At 41.8% G+C, this 16,548-nt stretch overlaps 1 protein-coding gene across 1 annotated transcript; it reads right to left on the minus strand.

The window, feature by feature from the left end:
• Positions 1-1,435: 1,435 nt before the first annotated feature.
• KIF2B (kinesin family member 2B) lies at positions 1,436-3,715 on the minus strand. The gene is given in 7 exon segments (XM_075044011.1): positions 1,436-1,776; positions 1,779-1,838; positions 1,841-2,012; positions 2,014-2,354; positions 2,938-3,021; positions 3,024-3,103; positions 3,105-3,715. Coding segments are annotated over 7 exon segments (1,689 nt in total).
• Positions 3,716-16,548: the final 12,833 nt, after the last annotated feature.

The raw sequence follows: 16,548 nt of genomic DNA on the forward strand, positions 1-16,548 counted from the left end.
ATTTAAACAACGTTTGGTGTCTCATAATTTCATCACTGAAAACAAATTTCTGGCTTGGTTGAAAGGCTGCTGAAGTTCTTCCGTTGGTTTCAGCAGACTTCAGATCAGATGTTTAAAATGTTCACTAGCATAAACTGGTGGATGGGACCAACAGCCAGAGAGAGCTCAGATGGTGTGAGAAAATGGAGGGAGATTGTAATCAATTAATTAGGTATGATTTATACCATTTAATTTCTTCCACTTATTTGTTATCTTTTTCAATATTTTATACTAATTAAGTTCCAAACTGAGTAATAAGCATAGATACGTGTCTGATGCTTTGACCTCTCTACCAAGAGCAGTTTTTGCAGGGTTTACCACCAGGGATGATGCACCAGTCCGGGGCTGCCACTCCTTGCGTGCCACTGTCGCACTGATATGGGCTATCTGATGGTGTTTTGCTGGATGCAGCTTTTCTGACCCTTTGATCTGGCAAATCTCCTCTCATCGGGCCTCTGATACAGGGCACTGACTCTCCTGCTTCCCTCTGCAAACCTTGCAGGTGTATCTTCTCCCCACTGGTCAGGCAAGTGCCATGATCTTTAGTCTGATTTTTATGAATGCAGGTTCAGCATCTTTTTCTTTTAATGTCTCATGAGAATACAGTTAAGAAAGAAAGATAGAGAGGGAGAGAGGGAAAAAAGCGAGCTGATGCTATAAAAAAGCCACTGCTTATACCATGACAAAATAACCCTAATTTCTCAAATATATCACACTCAGAAATGACAGTGCTTTGCACTCTAACACCTTTTTAAATCACTCAAAATGCCTCCTACCCTGGGAACGCGACTTTCATTTTGGTGGTTTGACACAACTCTGAAGCAGGCTCCATGTAGGCAAGTACGTATACATGTGTGTGTGTGTATATGTGTATATATATATGTTACAAGCATGAGGAGGAAACCTGCCCAGATGAGGTGAGGTATTTTTTTTGTAAATTCTTGCCTTTTCCTACAAGTTAGATCCTCACAACTGCACATCTTTGCTTTCTACAGTGAAAAATACCTGGAAACAACACTGTCGTATTTTCCTATGTGTCTAACCCACTATTTTCAAGAACAAAACCAACCAAAATATCCCTGGAGACACTATTTAAGATTTTTTAAGCATTTGAGTTGTGGGGCAGTTTATGCAGTGGCATCATAACAGCTCTCATTTTGCAGCAGTTTCAGGGTTCAGGGGTCTCCAGCACAGCTTACGGCATACAGGATCTCTTCGTGCAGCTCTGGTTGCTGCCCTGTTCTTCCTTGCAAAGAGCTGACCGGAATAATCTGACTTTTTCTTGGATCTTGGTCACGATGCCAATTTTTTGACCCAGAACTGATTCAAACTGTGCAGCGTAAAAATCTACATTGTAGTCTATTTCCCCAGCCGCTTCTAAGAATACTTTCAACCATCACAGAGATTCCCGATGCTTCTCCAGAAGCATTTTCTCACCCACCTCTTTTCTCTTCTGTGTTTCCCCCCCAGTACTGAAAGTAAATAACTGAGGGGAGACTTCCTCATCTGCCTGAACCCCAAATAGCTGTAACTCTGCTGTCTTGGGACAGTTCTGCATATTCCACGGTTTCTTCACATCTTTCAGCTGACGTGGGAACCTGAACACCTCCTGACAGGGCTGTCCAATGGAATTTAAATTCACCACCAGCTCCTTCACATGGCTGGCATACTGTAGGGCATTAAGGGTGTGCTCACAGGATCTCATTCCTGGAGAGACAGTGACAATCATGCAGGTACAGAGTTTTCCCCTATAAATGAGTCCCTCAGGACCTGGGTGAGTTTGCTAGCCCTGAATGGGTGTAGGCTCTGTTATGCCTCAATACCCGGATACACAATTTGAGTCCCAAGAGGCTTTTATTACTATCAGCCCCCTCCAGCCTTGTTTGCCTGTCTGCAGTGGAGATGTCAGCTCCTCGCTCATTCCCAGCCAAATCAATCGAGGAAAACTTGGCATACAAATGCCGTCTCTTCTTTGAGTATGATCTGGAAGACGGCATGGCTCCAGGAGGAGTGAGTGTTGGCAGAGGTCTTGCCTGACGTGCGACACTTGCTAACCATTTCAATTAGCTTGATGACATCTTCCACGCTGGTGACTTTTTCCTCCCACAGGCCCACCACTTGGATCTGCTATTTACCATCTTCCAGCACTCTCAGCTGCTTCTACCAGTTCAGAAGGTCAAACACTTTGCTCCCATAAAGCTCAAAGAAGGCCCCATAGACTCAAAGCTCCAGTTTCTGGCAGCTGGGGTCCTGCAGCCTGTGGAAGACATCCTCAGCAACCAGGACATAGATCTCTCTGGACGTGTCCTGGTTTCAGCTGGGATAGAGTTAACTGTCTTCCTAGTAGCTGGTACAGTGCTATGTTTTGAGTTCAGTATGTGAAGAATGTTGATAACACTGATGTTTTCAGTTGTTGCTAAGTAGTGTTTAGACTAATGTCAAGGATTTTTCAGCTTCTCATGCCCAGCCAGCGAGAAAGCTGGAGGGGCACAAGAAGTTGGCACAGGACACAGCCAGGGTTCCTGACCCAAACTGGCCAACAGGGTATTCCATACCATGGGATGTCCCATCTAGTTTAGGAACTGGGAAGGGGGGGTGGGGAATCGCCGCTCGGGGACTGGCTGGGTGTCGGTCGGCGGGTGGTGAGCAATTGCCCTGCGCATCATTTGTACATTTCAACCCTTTTATTACTACTGTTGTTGTTTTATTAGTGTTATCATTATCATTATTAGTTTCTTCTTTTCTGTTCTATTAAACTGTTCTTATCTCAACCCACGAATTTTACTTCTTTTCCCGATTTTCTTCCCCATCCCACTGGGTGGGGGGGAGTGAGTGAGCGGCTGTGTGGTGCTTAGTTGCTGGCTGGGGTTAAACCACGACAGGAGGGCTCAGAGTTCTTGATAGAGAAACTTCCCCTCATGGCGTGTGTCTTGCTGCTGCCTGCCTGGCCACAGGCGAAGCAGGTAGCCATACTGCCCTGGGAATGGTCTCCACCAGGGGCTGGGCAGTGTGCCTGTACACCAGTGCATTGGTGGCACAATCATCAAAAGCGTGGTCAAAAAGACCTGGTGAGGTCCGGCTTCTGCTTAGCTTCATGCACCATCACCAAGTCATGGCAGAGGACTGTCACTACATTGAATTCGTTGAGCTTAGCCTCCCGTAGGTTCAGTGACCGCTTCCGAACACGCACGTGGATGCGATGGGGCCGGCATGGTGTGGTGGCCCACAGTGCCTCGCAGTCCAGGTGGCTGTGGCACTTCTGGATCATGGCCATCACATCTGTCCCGGGGTGGAGTGAAGCAGTGGCCTGCTGGGCTTGCTGCTCCCTCATCTCCAGCCGCCAGCATTCCCAGTGTTCTCGCAGCCTTTCTAATTGCCGCCCAAATGGTGATGTCCACCTGGGTCTGCAGCCCCTGGAGCCAGACTGGGCAGCCACGGGGTCCCTGCTGTCTCCAGATGGCTTCTTCACTTTGATGGGCTGTGACAGCCATTCACTCGGCAGGCTCTGGTCCCCTTTTGCTGATAGTGGGGCCTCGATGCTGGTCATGGACATGCTCCTTGGTGCCAGGTGAGGGTTAAGGGCAAATATGAACTGGAGATCCACCTGCTTGCTCTTGCTGGCCCCCTTCTTGAGCCGCTCCACAGTGATGCTGGAAGTGCTTTCACGGAGCTCCATCACCAGTGCCGGGTCCTGGCTGGGGCGGGCAGGGCTGGAGCTTGCCCCTGGCTGCGGGGGTCCCGTGGGGCTCAGCACTGCCTGTGCCCCACACTGTGTTACAATGGTCCAGGTGATCCCCCCGAGGGGCTGTGGTAGGAGTTCAGCTTCAAGGTTGAAAATATATATGTTTTTAATCAGCTGCTATGGGTGGAAGGACCATGCAAAGCTGCTATCACCTGAAAGGGCCTATTTGAGTTTCCAGGCTGGCGTGCAGCTGCTGGGACACATCGTGTCTAATTAGATCAGTCACGTTGTGTTAAGCTAATGCCAGTGACACAAGAATTTATAGCAGTGACACAAGCGCAGAGACTCAGGAGAGCCTTTTTGTCCTGCAGTGACCACACAAAAATGCAGAAAACAACACGTTGTTTTCAATTACCTTGAACATAAATTTTGAATTCTTTTAAAAAGCTTTGCGTGCCTTAAAATCCTGCTTGAGAAAGAATGGGCTCGATAGAAAATGAATGAAAATTAGAATTGCAGTGTAAGTGCAGTAGGTACATCCGCATCCATAAGGAAGAGTTTGATATCGTTTTAATAACTAGAACAGCTGATGATATTTTTAATCCATTTCTGTAACGCTCTTCAGTAATCTGGATTCCTGAATAGAGAATTTTTTCAGAGTTCTGGCTACAGCAAAATCTTTTTAACATCTTGGCTTACGTAAGATTTTCGGTTCATTTAAGCAGGTAGATTCAGACCTTCAGTGACAAGGACTGTTATTTACAAAAATACTCAAATGCTGTAATAGCCCTAAGAAGAATGCTTGCAGAAATAGTGGTAAACTTACATAAGCTTGAAGCAAATAAAACCAATTCGGGAGGTTTATTTTAGAATTATCTCCATTTGTTCTTGTCTTTTGACTGGTAACTTAAAATGATGAATTCAAGAAGTCTGAGATCACCAAAACTTAACAATAAGGAGAATCTTGGGTGTCCTTACTTACCAACCCTCCTGTGGAGCCAAAACACCAATTAAGGTGTGCTATAATTTCTTGAAGGAGAGCGATTAATGTTCACATTTTTCATCTGGAGACATAGGCACCATGACTACTGTTGCTTTCAGCTACCTGTGCTCAGCCAAATCCTCATACCTTTGAATGCGCTTTAAATGTAATTCAAAATATTTTTATGTGGGGAAATTATGTCACTGTTATAAAGAGATCTAGTTCTTGGGTGTCCATCATAATGCCAGCCTGAGGAAGGAGGCAGAGTAGTAAACCAACAGCAACTTGTTGGCTAGATTTTTGGAGATAAAAGCCTGCCATGTACACTGTTAGATAAGCTTGAAGAAATCCAGAGCGCCAGGGATATAGGGTAGAGTGAAGCTGTGATTTTAAAGGCTTGTTCAGCTTTCCATGGCAACGTTGTCTCTCTTAGTACAAGTCCTTGCTCAAATTCTTTTGTTGGATTCCGAGGTCAAAGCACCCCGGAGTAGAAGGCTGCAGCAGTATCCCATGAATGGTCCAGAGGGATATAATGAAATCAATCCTTGTGGCAAACTGCCTTTTCTGTTTAATGTTTGGAGACCTTTTTAGAATCTCAGACGGGCATCAGAGTTCAGTCAAGCTTTTGCGTGAGGAATTTGACATTTGCTCTTGGATAGCTTAACAACTTTTATTCATCTGATGTTCCTAGAGGATACATATGCTGTAACATGTGCTCGAGTAACTCTGCAGTCATACCCACCAAGCTGTGGAAGCAGTTGCTCATCTTGGTTTTAATTAGTGATATCGTTGTAAGAGATGACTCAATTTTGTAAAAGTATTGAAATAGCCCCAAATAACTGTAAGAGAAATCTAATTTGGGGAGTGTTACTAGGCTTATTACAGCAGTGCTCAGAGAAAGATGGCTTTTTAAGGGAGCCTAACTGATTGAGGGTTGCCACCAAATTTCAGTTAGATCGAGATTCATATTCCAATGCTCTTACAATACAAATTTTCAGCCCAAATAAATACTGAAGAAAAACAGAGGACTTCCAAATACTATCAGTGGTACATTCCTTGTATGGAAAAGGTAATATAACCTCAGTGTGGGGCCAGGATCATTTTGGATCTATGATAATATACTTAGTAAGTAAGACAACCATACTTCAAATCCTTTAGACCCAAAAAGGAGCCAAAGATGCCAATATTTCTCATGGTTGGACCGCATGCTAAGTAAATAAAAATATAAAATTGCTACATATTGTTTTTTTTACAAAACCAGCAAATTGCCAGTGGTGTAACTTGCCGAAAAATAAACTCAGAAATTATGCTATTCATCAGGCACAATTTTTTGACCTTTCTTAGAGAAGCATTCTGGAGAACATAAATATCCAAATATGTGTTTTAAATATGACTCTCCCATGAGACAAAACATCAAATCAGCTTTTTTATAGCATTGTTGCAAATTGACACCTAGCAGCTGTTGAGCTCATTACATCGCACCAGGCTTCTCTGCTTGCCTGGCACAGCCACACAACCTGAAGTTGATTTAGTTCTTCGTCAGCTCAGCCTATATCCCAGCCCTTCTTTCACAGAAAGCACTCATCAATGGTCCTTTCTTGAACAAACCACTAACTACTCTTTACTGAGATCCCATCTGGTGAAATTCAAGTATTTTTATAACAATAAGGATGTGCTTGCATGTATCAGCATGTTTGGTTTTAGAGGGGCTGGCTTTGATTTTCAGGTCGTATATGTAATGATAATGGCTGACCTGTCATTAGCCCACAGATTTAACATTTTAATGGGAAATGGAGCAGTCTGATTTTTGGAGGCTACAGATAACTGCAGACTTCGGTGAGTTCTACTTCAGGTAAAGGTATAAATTCAGCACAGTGACTATTAAAGCTAGGAACTCAAAACTAGAGCATACCTTTCAAAATGGCAATACTGTGCATCTGCTTCAGTCATTTATATAATGGATTAATCCTTGTGAGAAAGCTCCTAAAACATGGATGACTGAACCCCTGTTTTTATAGGGACTTCAGCTGCCTCTGCACTGGGAAGAGATGCCACTAGGAGAAAACTGAACAGGGGAGTTCTGCAGAGGTTGTGACAGGCAAATACAGTGGCTAACTGACAAAGCAACTAGAAGCAAACATTTCAAATGCACTCATATTTGATTATTTTAATCAATTTAAAATAACCCAGGTTTTTTCCTTTGCTTTTCCGATGCAATACCTTGTTGCTGTTTAAGACTTTAGGATCCTTAGTTGAGCTGTGGCACCAGTTATGTCTGATTATTTGCCTTACATCTTTAAAAAATATTTGCATAGGGCTATTTTATAATTCTAATAAGACACCGAAGCCTGCGAATTATAGTGCAGTAATTCTCACCTCCTGCATTTAACAGCTCTCAGCCTTCAACCTTACTGTAACAGCACCATCTTGTGCAATATTGCACTGTAAGTCACTCCCAGGAGTGCCTTGCTGCTCCCTGTTCATGTTGGCACCTAATTGCTCAAGTAATCATGTGTGATTTTCTACACAAGAGAACTACAATTTATGCAAGTGCCTCTTTTATAAAGAATATGCTTTTAAAAAAGAGAAAAGACTGTACTTGGCTTGAGATTACATGTTTTAAACTCTGACAAATATTAATGGTTTTGATGGCTATGCATTCACAAGCAGCTTTTATCATCCAACACAGATGGGGAAAATGAGAGATTAAACCAGCACAATGATCAATTAACCAGTAATTTAAAAAAGAAGTGTAAAACCCTCTTCATAAAGTACAAGCGTGCCTGCACACGTGTTACCTTAGAGAGGTGCTTAAGTCCTTGACAAATGTGGAATGTCACAGCCACAGCCCTAATCTCAGCGAAGGGGAACCACCTGCTCCCACGGTCACCCTGGGATACCAGAGCAGTTTCCCATGCCATCCCAAACGCATGTGGAGACCAAAGCCCCCTTCCAGTTCTCCTAGCCAAGTGCCGACTTAAATCAGGACCCAAAGGAAGAGGATGTTTTAATAATAATTTCACCTGGTTTTCAGATCCCAAGTAGTAAATGAACATGAAATTACTGCTTCGGTGCTCCAACTTCCCTGCAGTGTCCTGGAGGAGACAAGCACATATCTGGACAGAAAAGGCTGAATTGTTATCACGGTAGGAGGTAGTTATCCTCTAATATAGCAAAAAGTTTATGTTGGATTAGAGTTGAAGAACTGTCAAAAGGAAATTTTGCTGCAGACACAGATGCTGGGGCTTAATCAAGATTCATGTCCACAGGTATTTTTAGGGATGGTTATTTATGGACCGGCATTAAGGTGGCATCTAAAGGCCTTATGTTAAAATCAGGACTCTGTTGTGCTGAACAGCATGTAAATATTTCCAGAAAAAGACAATTTTTCTTCAGTGGGAAGGGAAGGGAGAGGAAGCGAAGGGAAGAGGACAGAGAGGGGAGGGGACCAGTCTTTTTCCAGAGTCTTTAAAGCTTTTGTTTACCTACAAAGAAACCCTGAAACAAACTCTAACACATACTGTGCAATGGCTTAAAACCTTGTAACTTATTCAAACACCCTTCAAATAATTTGCAAACATACATGAAATTTTTTGTTTGTACTTTTTAAAAGACTACTGTATTAAGAAAGAAAGTAGATGATTTGCAATCTTGCTATGAGTCATCAGAGAATAAATGCAATGTGCACCAGCAAAGATATAATGCACGGTCTGCTAAAAGAAGATGCTTTACTATCACAGGATGTAAAAAAAGAAACAAAACCACCCCACATTTCTTCTGCTGCTTTTCCACCGTTACCAAGCTAACTGTCAGCTCACCCTATGTGCAAAAAGCTGTGGTCGCAACCTGCAACATTAATACAGACAACCAGTTCTTTCTGCCAAACCCCACAGCATTCAGATGAAACGTGATGAGGCAAATATCAGTTTGTATTTCACACTTCATGGGAGCAGTATGGATATGCAGATCTGCCCACACACAAGCTCCTTGGAAGACCAAGATCCTGATCACAATTTGTAAAAAAAACCCCCAACAAACTAAAAACAAACCCAACACAAAAAAAAAATAAAACAAACCACAAGCCTTGATAAGGGAAACAACTGCTGTTCTGTAAGTAGGAAAACGCAGATGGGGTCTACCATACTGAGGGGCTTAGAGGACTTGCATAATGTTGTGTAGAGAAGTGGGACCATTGCCAACTCCATAGATTTTCATTAGAGCTAAACTGTGCTTCTCCAAGCAATAGAAACAACTTTCATTCATCTCACGAAGCAATAAAAAACTAAGAAAAATAATTATTAGTGTAGTCATAAAAAAGGATAAATACAAGCGAACTCAATGGAAGTTTTGTTACAATGAGTTACCACAAAAAAAAAAAAAAAGTGCAGTATATTCTTTTCTCAACATTTCAATGAGGCACAGTCAATTTTTATTATTATGTATTTACTAGTCTCTTCCTGGCAGAAAGTAATATTTAAAATTAATGTAACTAATCTAAAAATCAGAGAGTGAATACTGCTAATTCATACAACAGTTTAGTTAGGTCTAATTCATTTCATAGTTAGAAACATTCTGTTAATGTTTAATACATGGAGAAGCTTTTAGTAACAAACTCTTTCTAATTACTGAATCTTTCTGACTAACCTCATCTGGCTGAATGTGTAAACAGAGTTGTTCTTAAATGCTCCAAGATCCCCTTTACAAGACTTTCATTAAAAAAAATTATGGAGCTGTGCAGTCATATAATTGTTTTAAGCCTTAACATTTCAAAGGACTTAACAAATGTTAATTAAAATCTGATCCTGCTCTTAGAGCCATGCAGACATGGCTGGTTTTTATTGGTTACCAGGATATACAATTCTGAACCACCCTCCATGCAGTTAGGTACCAAGCAATCAACATCAAACTCCAGCACCCCCACAATTCTAGGTCTTTCTACCTGAAGTGTTGGATAACTTTCATACTTGCCAAAGTTGTGGGGAATACAAGGTTTTTGCAGTTCTGAAAGTCACGCTACCTAAGTGCTCACACATGGATTTTAAGTGACTCGCTTTAGATTTGGAAGTTTGAAAGCTGAGACAGAGAATAATTTTTTGCAAAAAAACTGCTGAAGGCTGTTATCCTCTCTTGGTCTGCATAAGTAGGAGCTTGCTTCCCAATTACCTGTCTGCCACTATAATGATTGATTTCAGTGCTTTATGAACAGCATATGCAGCTCTTCTATGTTTAGATAAGAGATTACAAGGACTATCAATCCTCATGCTCTTGTGTAGGGACTATCAATCCTCACGCTCTTGTGTACAATATTAGCACTGTCTAGAATTAATCTATTTCTACCATGGACTAGTATTTTTTAAGTATATTAGTAGTAATTCCAACCTACAGAAGGGATGAAGCACTGCGAGGAATCCAGCCTGCCAGGTATAGTTTAGAAATGTTTTTGGCTGGTTATGTTTATTTCTCCTGCCAAGTTAAGGACATAACGTGTGAGGATAAATAGTCACAGGAGCCTATGGGGATCTGAATTAGAGCTTGCACAAGAGACTGTGGAGTTCTCTCTTTGCTTCTTTGTTAGAAGGGGCAGCGTGGTCTGGAAATGTGAATTTTGTTAAGAGGTATGGGAAAGGAGTAATATCTTGAGTTCTAAGCTTAACCCTGCCAAAGGGAATCAGTGAGCTCAGAAGAAGTATTTCACATCTCTACCCATCTTAGGCAAATCATAGCAAAACATCTTGGCATCTGTCACGGCCTTCACAAGACTTAATTCTTATAAAGGGCTGTATATGTGCTTGGTATTAAAACAGTGTTATGTGAAGCAGTGGACTGTAAGTGCAACATGTAATAATACAGTATGCTAGGTGATGAATCAAAGCAGCCTCTAAAAATACTATAGACATTTAGGATACACCATGTGCTATGAGTGAAGCATCTTTGGAGAAGCAGCTTTGGTATCTTTCATTGTAATGGCTGTCAGGTCCCTTCCAATCTCTTTTATAAAACGCTTCTCTGACTCCTATACCAAGGCAGTGCTCGTTAGTTAGCTTGTTCCAGAACTAACAAACAACAATTTATACCCAGACAACATGTCCATGTTCAGACAGTCTCCCTGGAGAATCACAGATTCTGACATTGGATTCCATATTCAGGTACAAAAAGTCTAAATAGTAGCTCTGGTTTGCAATGTGCTGTATCTCCTTTTGCTCTGCATGACAGCTCATCCAGGAAAGCCATAACCACCTTCAGTTCAGCACAGCATTTCGGAGGTTGAAAGAAATAGGAATGAACCCTTCCAAGCTAGATGATACTCTCAAAGCCAAGGAACTGTACTGACAAGATGCCAACGTCTTGTGATCAACACAGTGGTGATTCCCAGCTATACGGATGCCAAGTTCCAAGGCATCCTAACTAGTGATAAAGAGCCAAATTCTGACATCCTTCCTCACTTGAAGTGATAATTTATTCTGATTAGTCCTATTGCAGTGCCAGACTGTAAGCTCTGTGGACTCCCATGGGTAAGCAATGACTCTGATCAGCCGTTACACTTTCCTTGACATCACCGAGGGAATGAGCTGACTTAGACGAGGCCCCGCTGGACCAGCTAAGGGCTACTCTGAAAGAAATGTGCCATCAGCCTGGGAGAATCCAGCTCTGTGAGGTGTTAAACATCTCCTGTTAGTGCTCACAACCAGAATAGCATAGTTATTTGACTACCTAGAGGGTAGCTTAGTAGGACTTACCAATAAATCCCTAAGCAGAGCATACCCTAATGCCTGTTGAAAATCGATGCACAGTGGGTGCTTTTTAGCCATTTGGCATTTCTTGCTAGCTACACACCTACATCTTAACAGTTTGAACAGCAGGTTTATAAATGGACTTAACACCTAAAATCCCCTTAAAGCAAGGAGAAATGAAAGAGCGTAGCTCTTTTTAGGATGTGACCCTCCATTTTCAATAAAGGCTATTGGAATTGTCGGTGTCACGTAACAGACCAGTGCAGTAGCTATAAGCTAATTCCAACAGAAGGAGGAGTTGCTTTGTGGTAAAGCTACAATGTACTCTGCTAAGTATGCAGTAAATAACTCATTTCAGAGCTACAGTTCCAAATATTTGCACATATGAGTGTTTAAATATTTTCTAAGTTATTCTTAACAGTTGTATACTGGACAATACACGAATCTGCTTTCTTACGTTTTTCCTCCCTCCCCCGTTTTGTGTTTATGTATCTGCTTGCAAAACCACCTCATACATAATGCAGTGCAATAAACTGCAGCATGGAATGGCTGTGCAGCCTTGCCCATGTGTAAATAGCAGGAGAATCCATTACTCACAATGTATCCTTCAAATGCAATTTAAGTTTGACAAACATTAAACAATTTGAACCGACTGCAGAAAGCAGTGCTTCCTTTGAGTGCCTTTTAGGAAGCTCGTCATCAAGTTATTCTTCAAAAATGCTGGGCAGAATTAATGATTTCCGTTAGGTAAATGCCTATGTGCTGAAACAAGGCTGAGGTACACCATTAAGCATTGTCTTTGGTAAGAGGGAATGTTGTTTCCCAGTTCCAACGTTTGTCTCGTTGGCTTGTTTTAAAAATCTGCCTCAGGCGCAGCTGCTTTGTGTTGTGCGTGTGTGTATCTAGCTGTGTATGTTATCTAGCATAATGTTACCATTTGATTAGAATTTAAAACACAACTTTTCCTTCTGTGAGGTAGTACAGCCTCATTTGTTTGTGCTTCATTTACATAACTGAAGAGCAAGTCCATTTTCTGTTAAAATAGATGTCTTATTTTAGAACATTTAAAACAATCAGCACCAGACCACAATATGTTTAATGCAAAGCATTTTTCTCCCCTACCAACAGAGATCACGAGTGACTCTATTAAAACCAGGCTATATCCAGACAAGGTTAATTTAGAAACAGGATCACTACATTTAAATAAAATCTTTCTTCCATTTCCATTGACTAAAGAGTAAACACTGCATAGAAAAAAGTGCTTCATATTCTAGCCTACCAGAATTTAAGTGGTTTGCAGGAATAAGGCATGAATTATACCACTTTGAGACACTGCATGACGATCACAGAGTATTTTTCCCTCTAGCTGTGATTAGCCCTGTGCATGCTGGTCTGCTGATTTAGACCAACACAGTGGTGCAAACTGAACTTTATCACCTGGGCAGTCCCAACGAAGCACGTGCTGGTTGGGAATCCCAACGAGTTGCTTCAGGACACGCACAGTAGTAGAGATTCCAGCAAGAAATTCTGAATATTGGCTTTCCTTCTTTAATTTGGCACCAGTAAAATTTTCTCCAAATTTGAAAATGTAAATACGTCAACCATTTCTAACAAGCGCTGATCAAAGTGTCTTTCCTAGAACTGCTGGCCCTGAGGCCCAGAGCTGCAGCCACAGCAAGGAGCTGCAAGGACACATCCTCTGACAAACACACACACCACTGCTCTTGGTGTGGTTGATAGCATTTCAGAGAGTTTCTCATGGTTCCTACATAACAAGCTACAAAAGCGCTCCATGGCCAGCTGGATACGTGCTTTAGAAGGAGCCAGAAAAGAACTGTTTCACATTGTGCCAAGTATCAATCCATAGGTAGGCAGGTAGGTCTAGAAGGGCAGAGGAGATGAAAGGAGAGAAGGAAGAAAACTTAATGGGCTAAAGGGGTGGAATCTCTTCTGTTTTCTGCTTGCATTTAGCTGTGAATATGCCAATTCGTGCTAGGGAATCAAACCTTGTACTGCTTGTGCATGGTGGCAATATCTACCAGGTAGCGAGGAGGAGTTGAATCACAAAGTGCTACACTCAGTATAAAGCCTTGCCTTCTAGTAAAAGGATCCTTAGTAAATGACAAATAAAGGATTAACTGCCTGGAACACTAGCCCCTCTACCTCAGTATTTATAGCTTTTCAAGTTATTAGCTTTTTAATTAACACTGAAAGATCTGAAAGCACCTAACTGTATTGTACAGTAATTATATTAACAAATTGCAGACATGAAAATTAAAATTCAGTTGCTCTAATATTCTATTTAGAAATGTGCAAATGGAGTTGATGTTTTGCTAATAAATGCTTCTCAGATGTTTTGTTTCTAAATGAAAAGAGAAAACGTACCTTTATAGTATTCCTTTAAGTGCTTCTGCCCTCATTTGGAATTAATCAGCAAATACAAACAGCACTCCGAGCTTTGGAAACAACCCTTCCTTAACCTCACTCCAGTTATAACAGTTTCCTAAATTACAAACTGTATACAAACCGGGATACCATTTTTACACCAGGGTTCTGGATATAGTCAGTCTTATTTTCTCTCCTTTTTTCTCCCTGTCTGTATACATATGTAGTGGTATATGTACATATGCACAAGGAAGGAATTAGGAGACCGTGTAATACTAATCATCAGCTATATACGCATTCAGAAATGCAAGCATTTTCCTTTTCTAGCCAGCCAAATACTCAACTTTGCTTTCTCCCACAAAAAATCTATCCAAAGCAAGCAGGCATGGCATTTGACAATCCCTGCAATAAAGATGCCAAAGCACATGTGCACTGCTTCCAAACAGGACCTGCCCTCAGGCTTCCCTAATTTTGCAAATGGGACAGTTCAGGATGTGTAAGAAGGGGAACAAGGAGGAGAAGAGTCTGTGCTGGCTGATGGATCGGATGGAAACCTCCAAGCCTCCAGGCGTGATGCTGGGGAAGAGGTGGCAGGAGAGCTCCATATAGAGAGCTGCCTGCCTAAATACCCAGTTGATATTTTATGATAAATGCATGGGCAATGTATGGTGTCCAACCACTTCACGGAAGTTAACGTTAAGCATTTTGCAGCGGCCCAGAAAAGGCTTATGTATCACTTATAACTAACATAAGGCTAATACTGCTGATTAATGAGGTGCTGTTTGAACAGTTTACAAGACCTATATTCTGCCTGAAGTAACCACAAAGAGCTAAGTATTAGCGTTTATTTAGTTTCACTGCCTGAGTGATGATACATAGTTATGTGAGAAGATTCCTGCCTTAAGGAGATTATATATAAAGTCTCATAACTTCAGAAAAGTTATTCTTAGGTTACTCCAGCGTAACAGCAAAAGCAGACACAGACACATATTCTGCCACATAATCCAGATTTCTTGCTAAATCTTTCCATACTGAAGTGACTGAAAACCCCAAAACAGCTAACACTGCTTCAGGAGTCTCAAAATCATCTGTTAGTTTGTTTTATCTCACACATAGTGGAAGTAACAGTCTGAAGATTATGTTGTAACCAGATTACTAGAAGATTTATTATTAATTATTGCATAAAGAGACAGCTGTATGTGTGGTGCTGAGTAAAGCACAGCAGGGAGAGGTAATCCCTGCCTGAAGTATTTTACAGGATAAATACGTAAGCGGTATAACTGGCATAAGGACCCAGCAAAGAAAGCTTCTGTTTTAGAGATTACATTTATCTGCATTTTGGGAGACTGACTTCATTCTAGCTGATGTGATTTGATACTGGTGTCCTCCTTGGAATTAGCGAGTCATTATTTATGATATGTGTATACATATAAAACGAACAACCCCCCCCAACTCTTGCCACTAGAAATGTCAAGGTACTTGAACAGGGAAAGGGACTGTGGCTTTGTTACCCAGGCTGCGGATCAGCAATTTGTCTGCAGGAGATGCCCGGAAGAAAGCGTGAGAGACATTGGAAAAGCTGGCAAAGAGCATTTTGAGTCCGCTACCTACTGCAGAGCAGCAGAAGGGAGTGCCTGTGCAAAGCCACGGTGCTCTGCATCCATCTGCAGCTGTGATAAAGGACATTAATTCCCTTATCGGGCAGGGAGGTCCTGAGATCTGCTGCTGCTCCTGTATGTGACCTGAAGCCTTCCCTGGACAAGCAGTTCAGGACTGAGCAGCAGACAAGCCTGGCTGCAAAGCCACGGCCAAGCTGACCCCTAAAAATTGCTGGGTTCTGGCCCTGCTTCTCTGTGCATCAGTGAGCTCAGTACTCTGCCATTCAGCTCCAGAAAACTCTGGGGAAAAAACCCCACAGCAGGTTTCCTTTCCAGGTAACCTTTCAAGCAGCAGGTAAGGGAACAGTTGGAGGGCAGTGGATGGAAATCAGCAATTAAAGGGACTTGTCTGCATCCCTACTGAAATATTAATAGTCTGACTAAAAAAAATCACTTGGATTTTAGTGTTGCAATGATCAAGCCTTTGCAGGACCCACTCAGTTTGTGTGAGAGGGCTGTGTTTATTCATAAATGGTGATTTATGTGATATATTGTGTATGGGGAATAACCTGTGCAAAGACATAGGCTTAGTAGTGCTCTAATGCTAGCAACATACACAAGACACAGTACCTGAAACCCACTGAACATCATGATTCAGTGGCTGATGAACCTACAGAACTACCTTGTCTCAATTGCTCTTAGTTCAGCAGACTTGTACTGCAGGCACTAGTGGAAAAGATCAGTGCACAATTCTTAAATTCCAGTTTTATTGCTGTGGAATAACATACGACTGAGCAGAACAACTAGAAAGCAACACACTGCCATGTGTTCATAGAGAGGTGCCAGCTCCTGAAGCCTTCTCAGTAGTGCAGCCTCCTGCAAGTAACCTGTTGGTTCCTATGATTTATTTTTTGGACACACAGGTCCTTGTCTTTTTTATAAATTTGAGCAATTGTGTACAGCTCTTTGAAAAGATGTTTTAAATAGTATGACTAAGCAAGGCATCATATAAAAATGCAAAGAGAAACAAGCACTTCAGAGAAACGCTTGCCACCTCTAACTTCATTGTTTTCCAAGGAATTACAGCAAGGATTAATTTATTTGTTTATGTTTAAAGCCTTAACACATCCA

The sequence above is a fragment of the Buteo buteo genome, chromosome 13, assembly GCF_964188355.1.
Source record: "Buteo buteo chromosome 13, bButBut1.hap1.1, whole genome shotgun sequence".
NCBI lineage: Eukaryota > Metazoa > Chordata > Aves > Accipitriformes > Accipitridae > Buteo > Buteo buteo.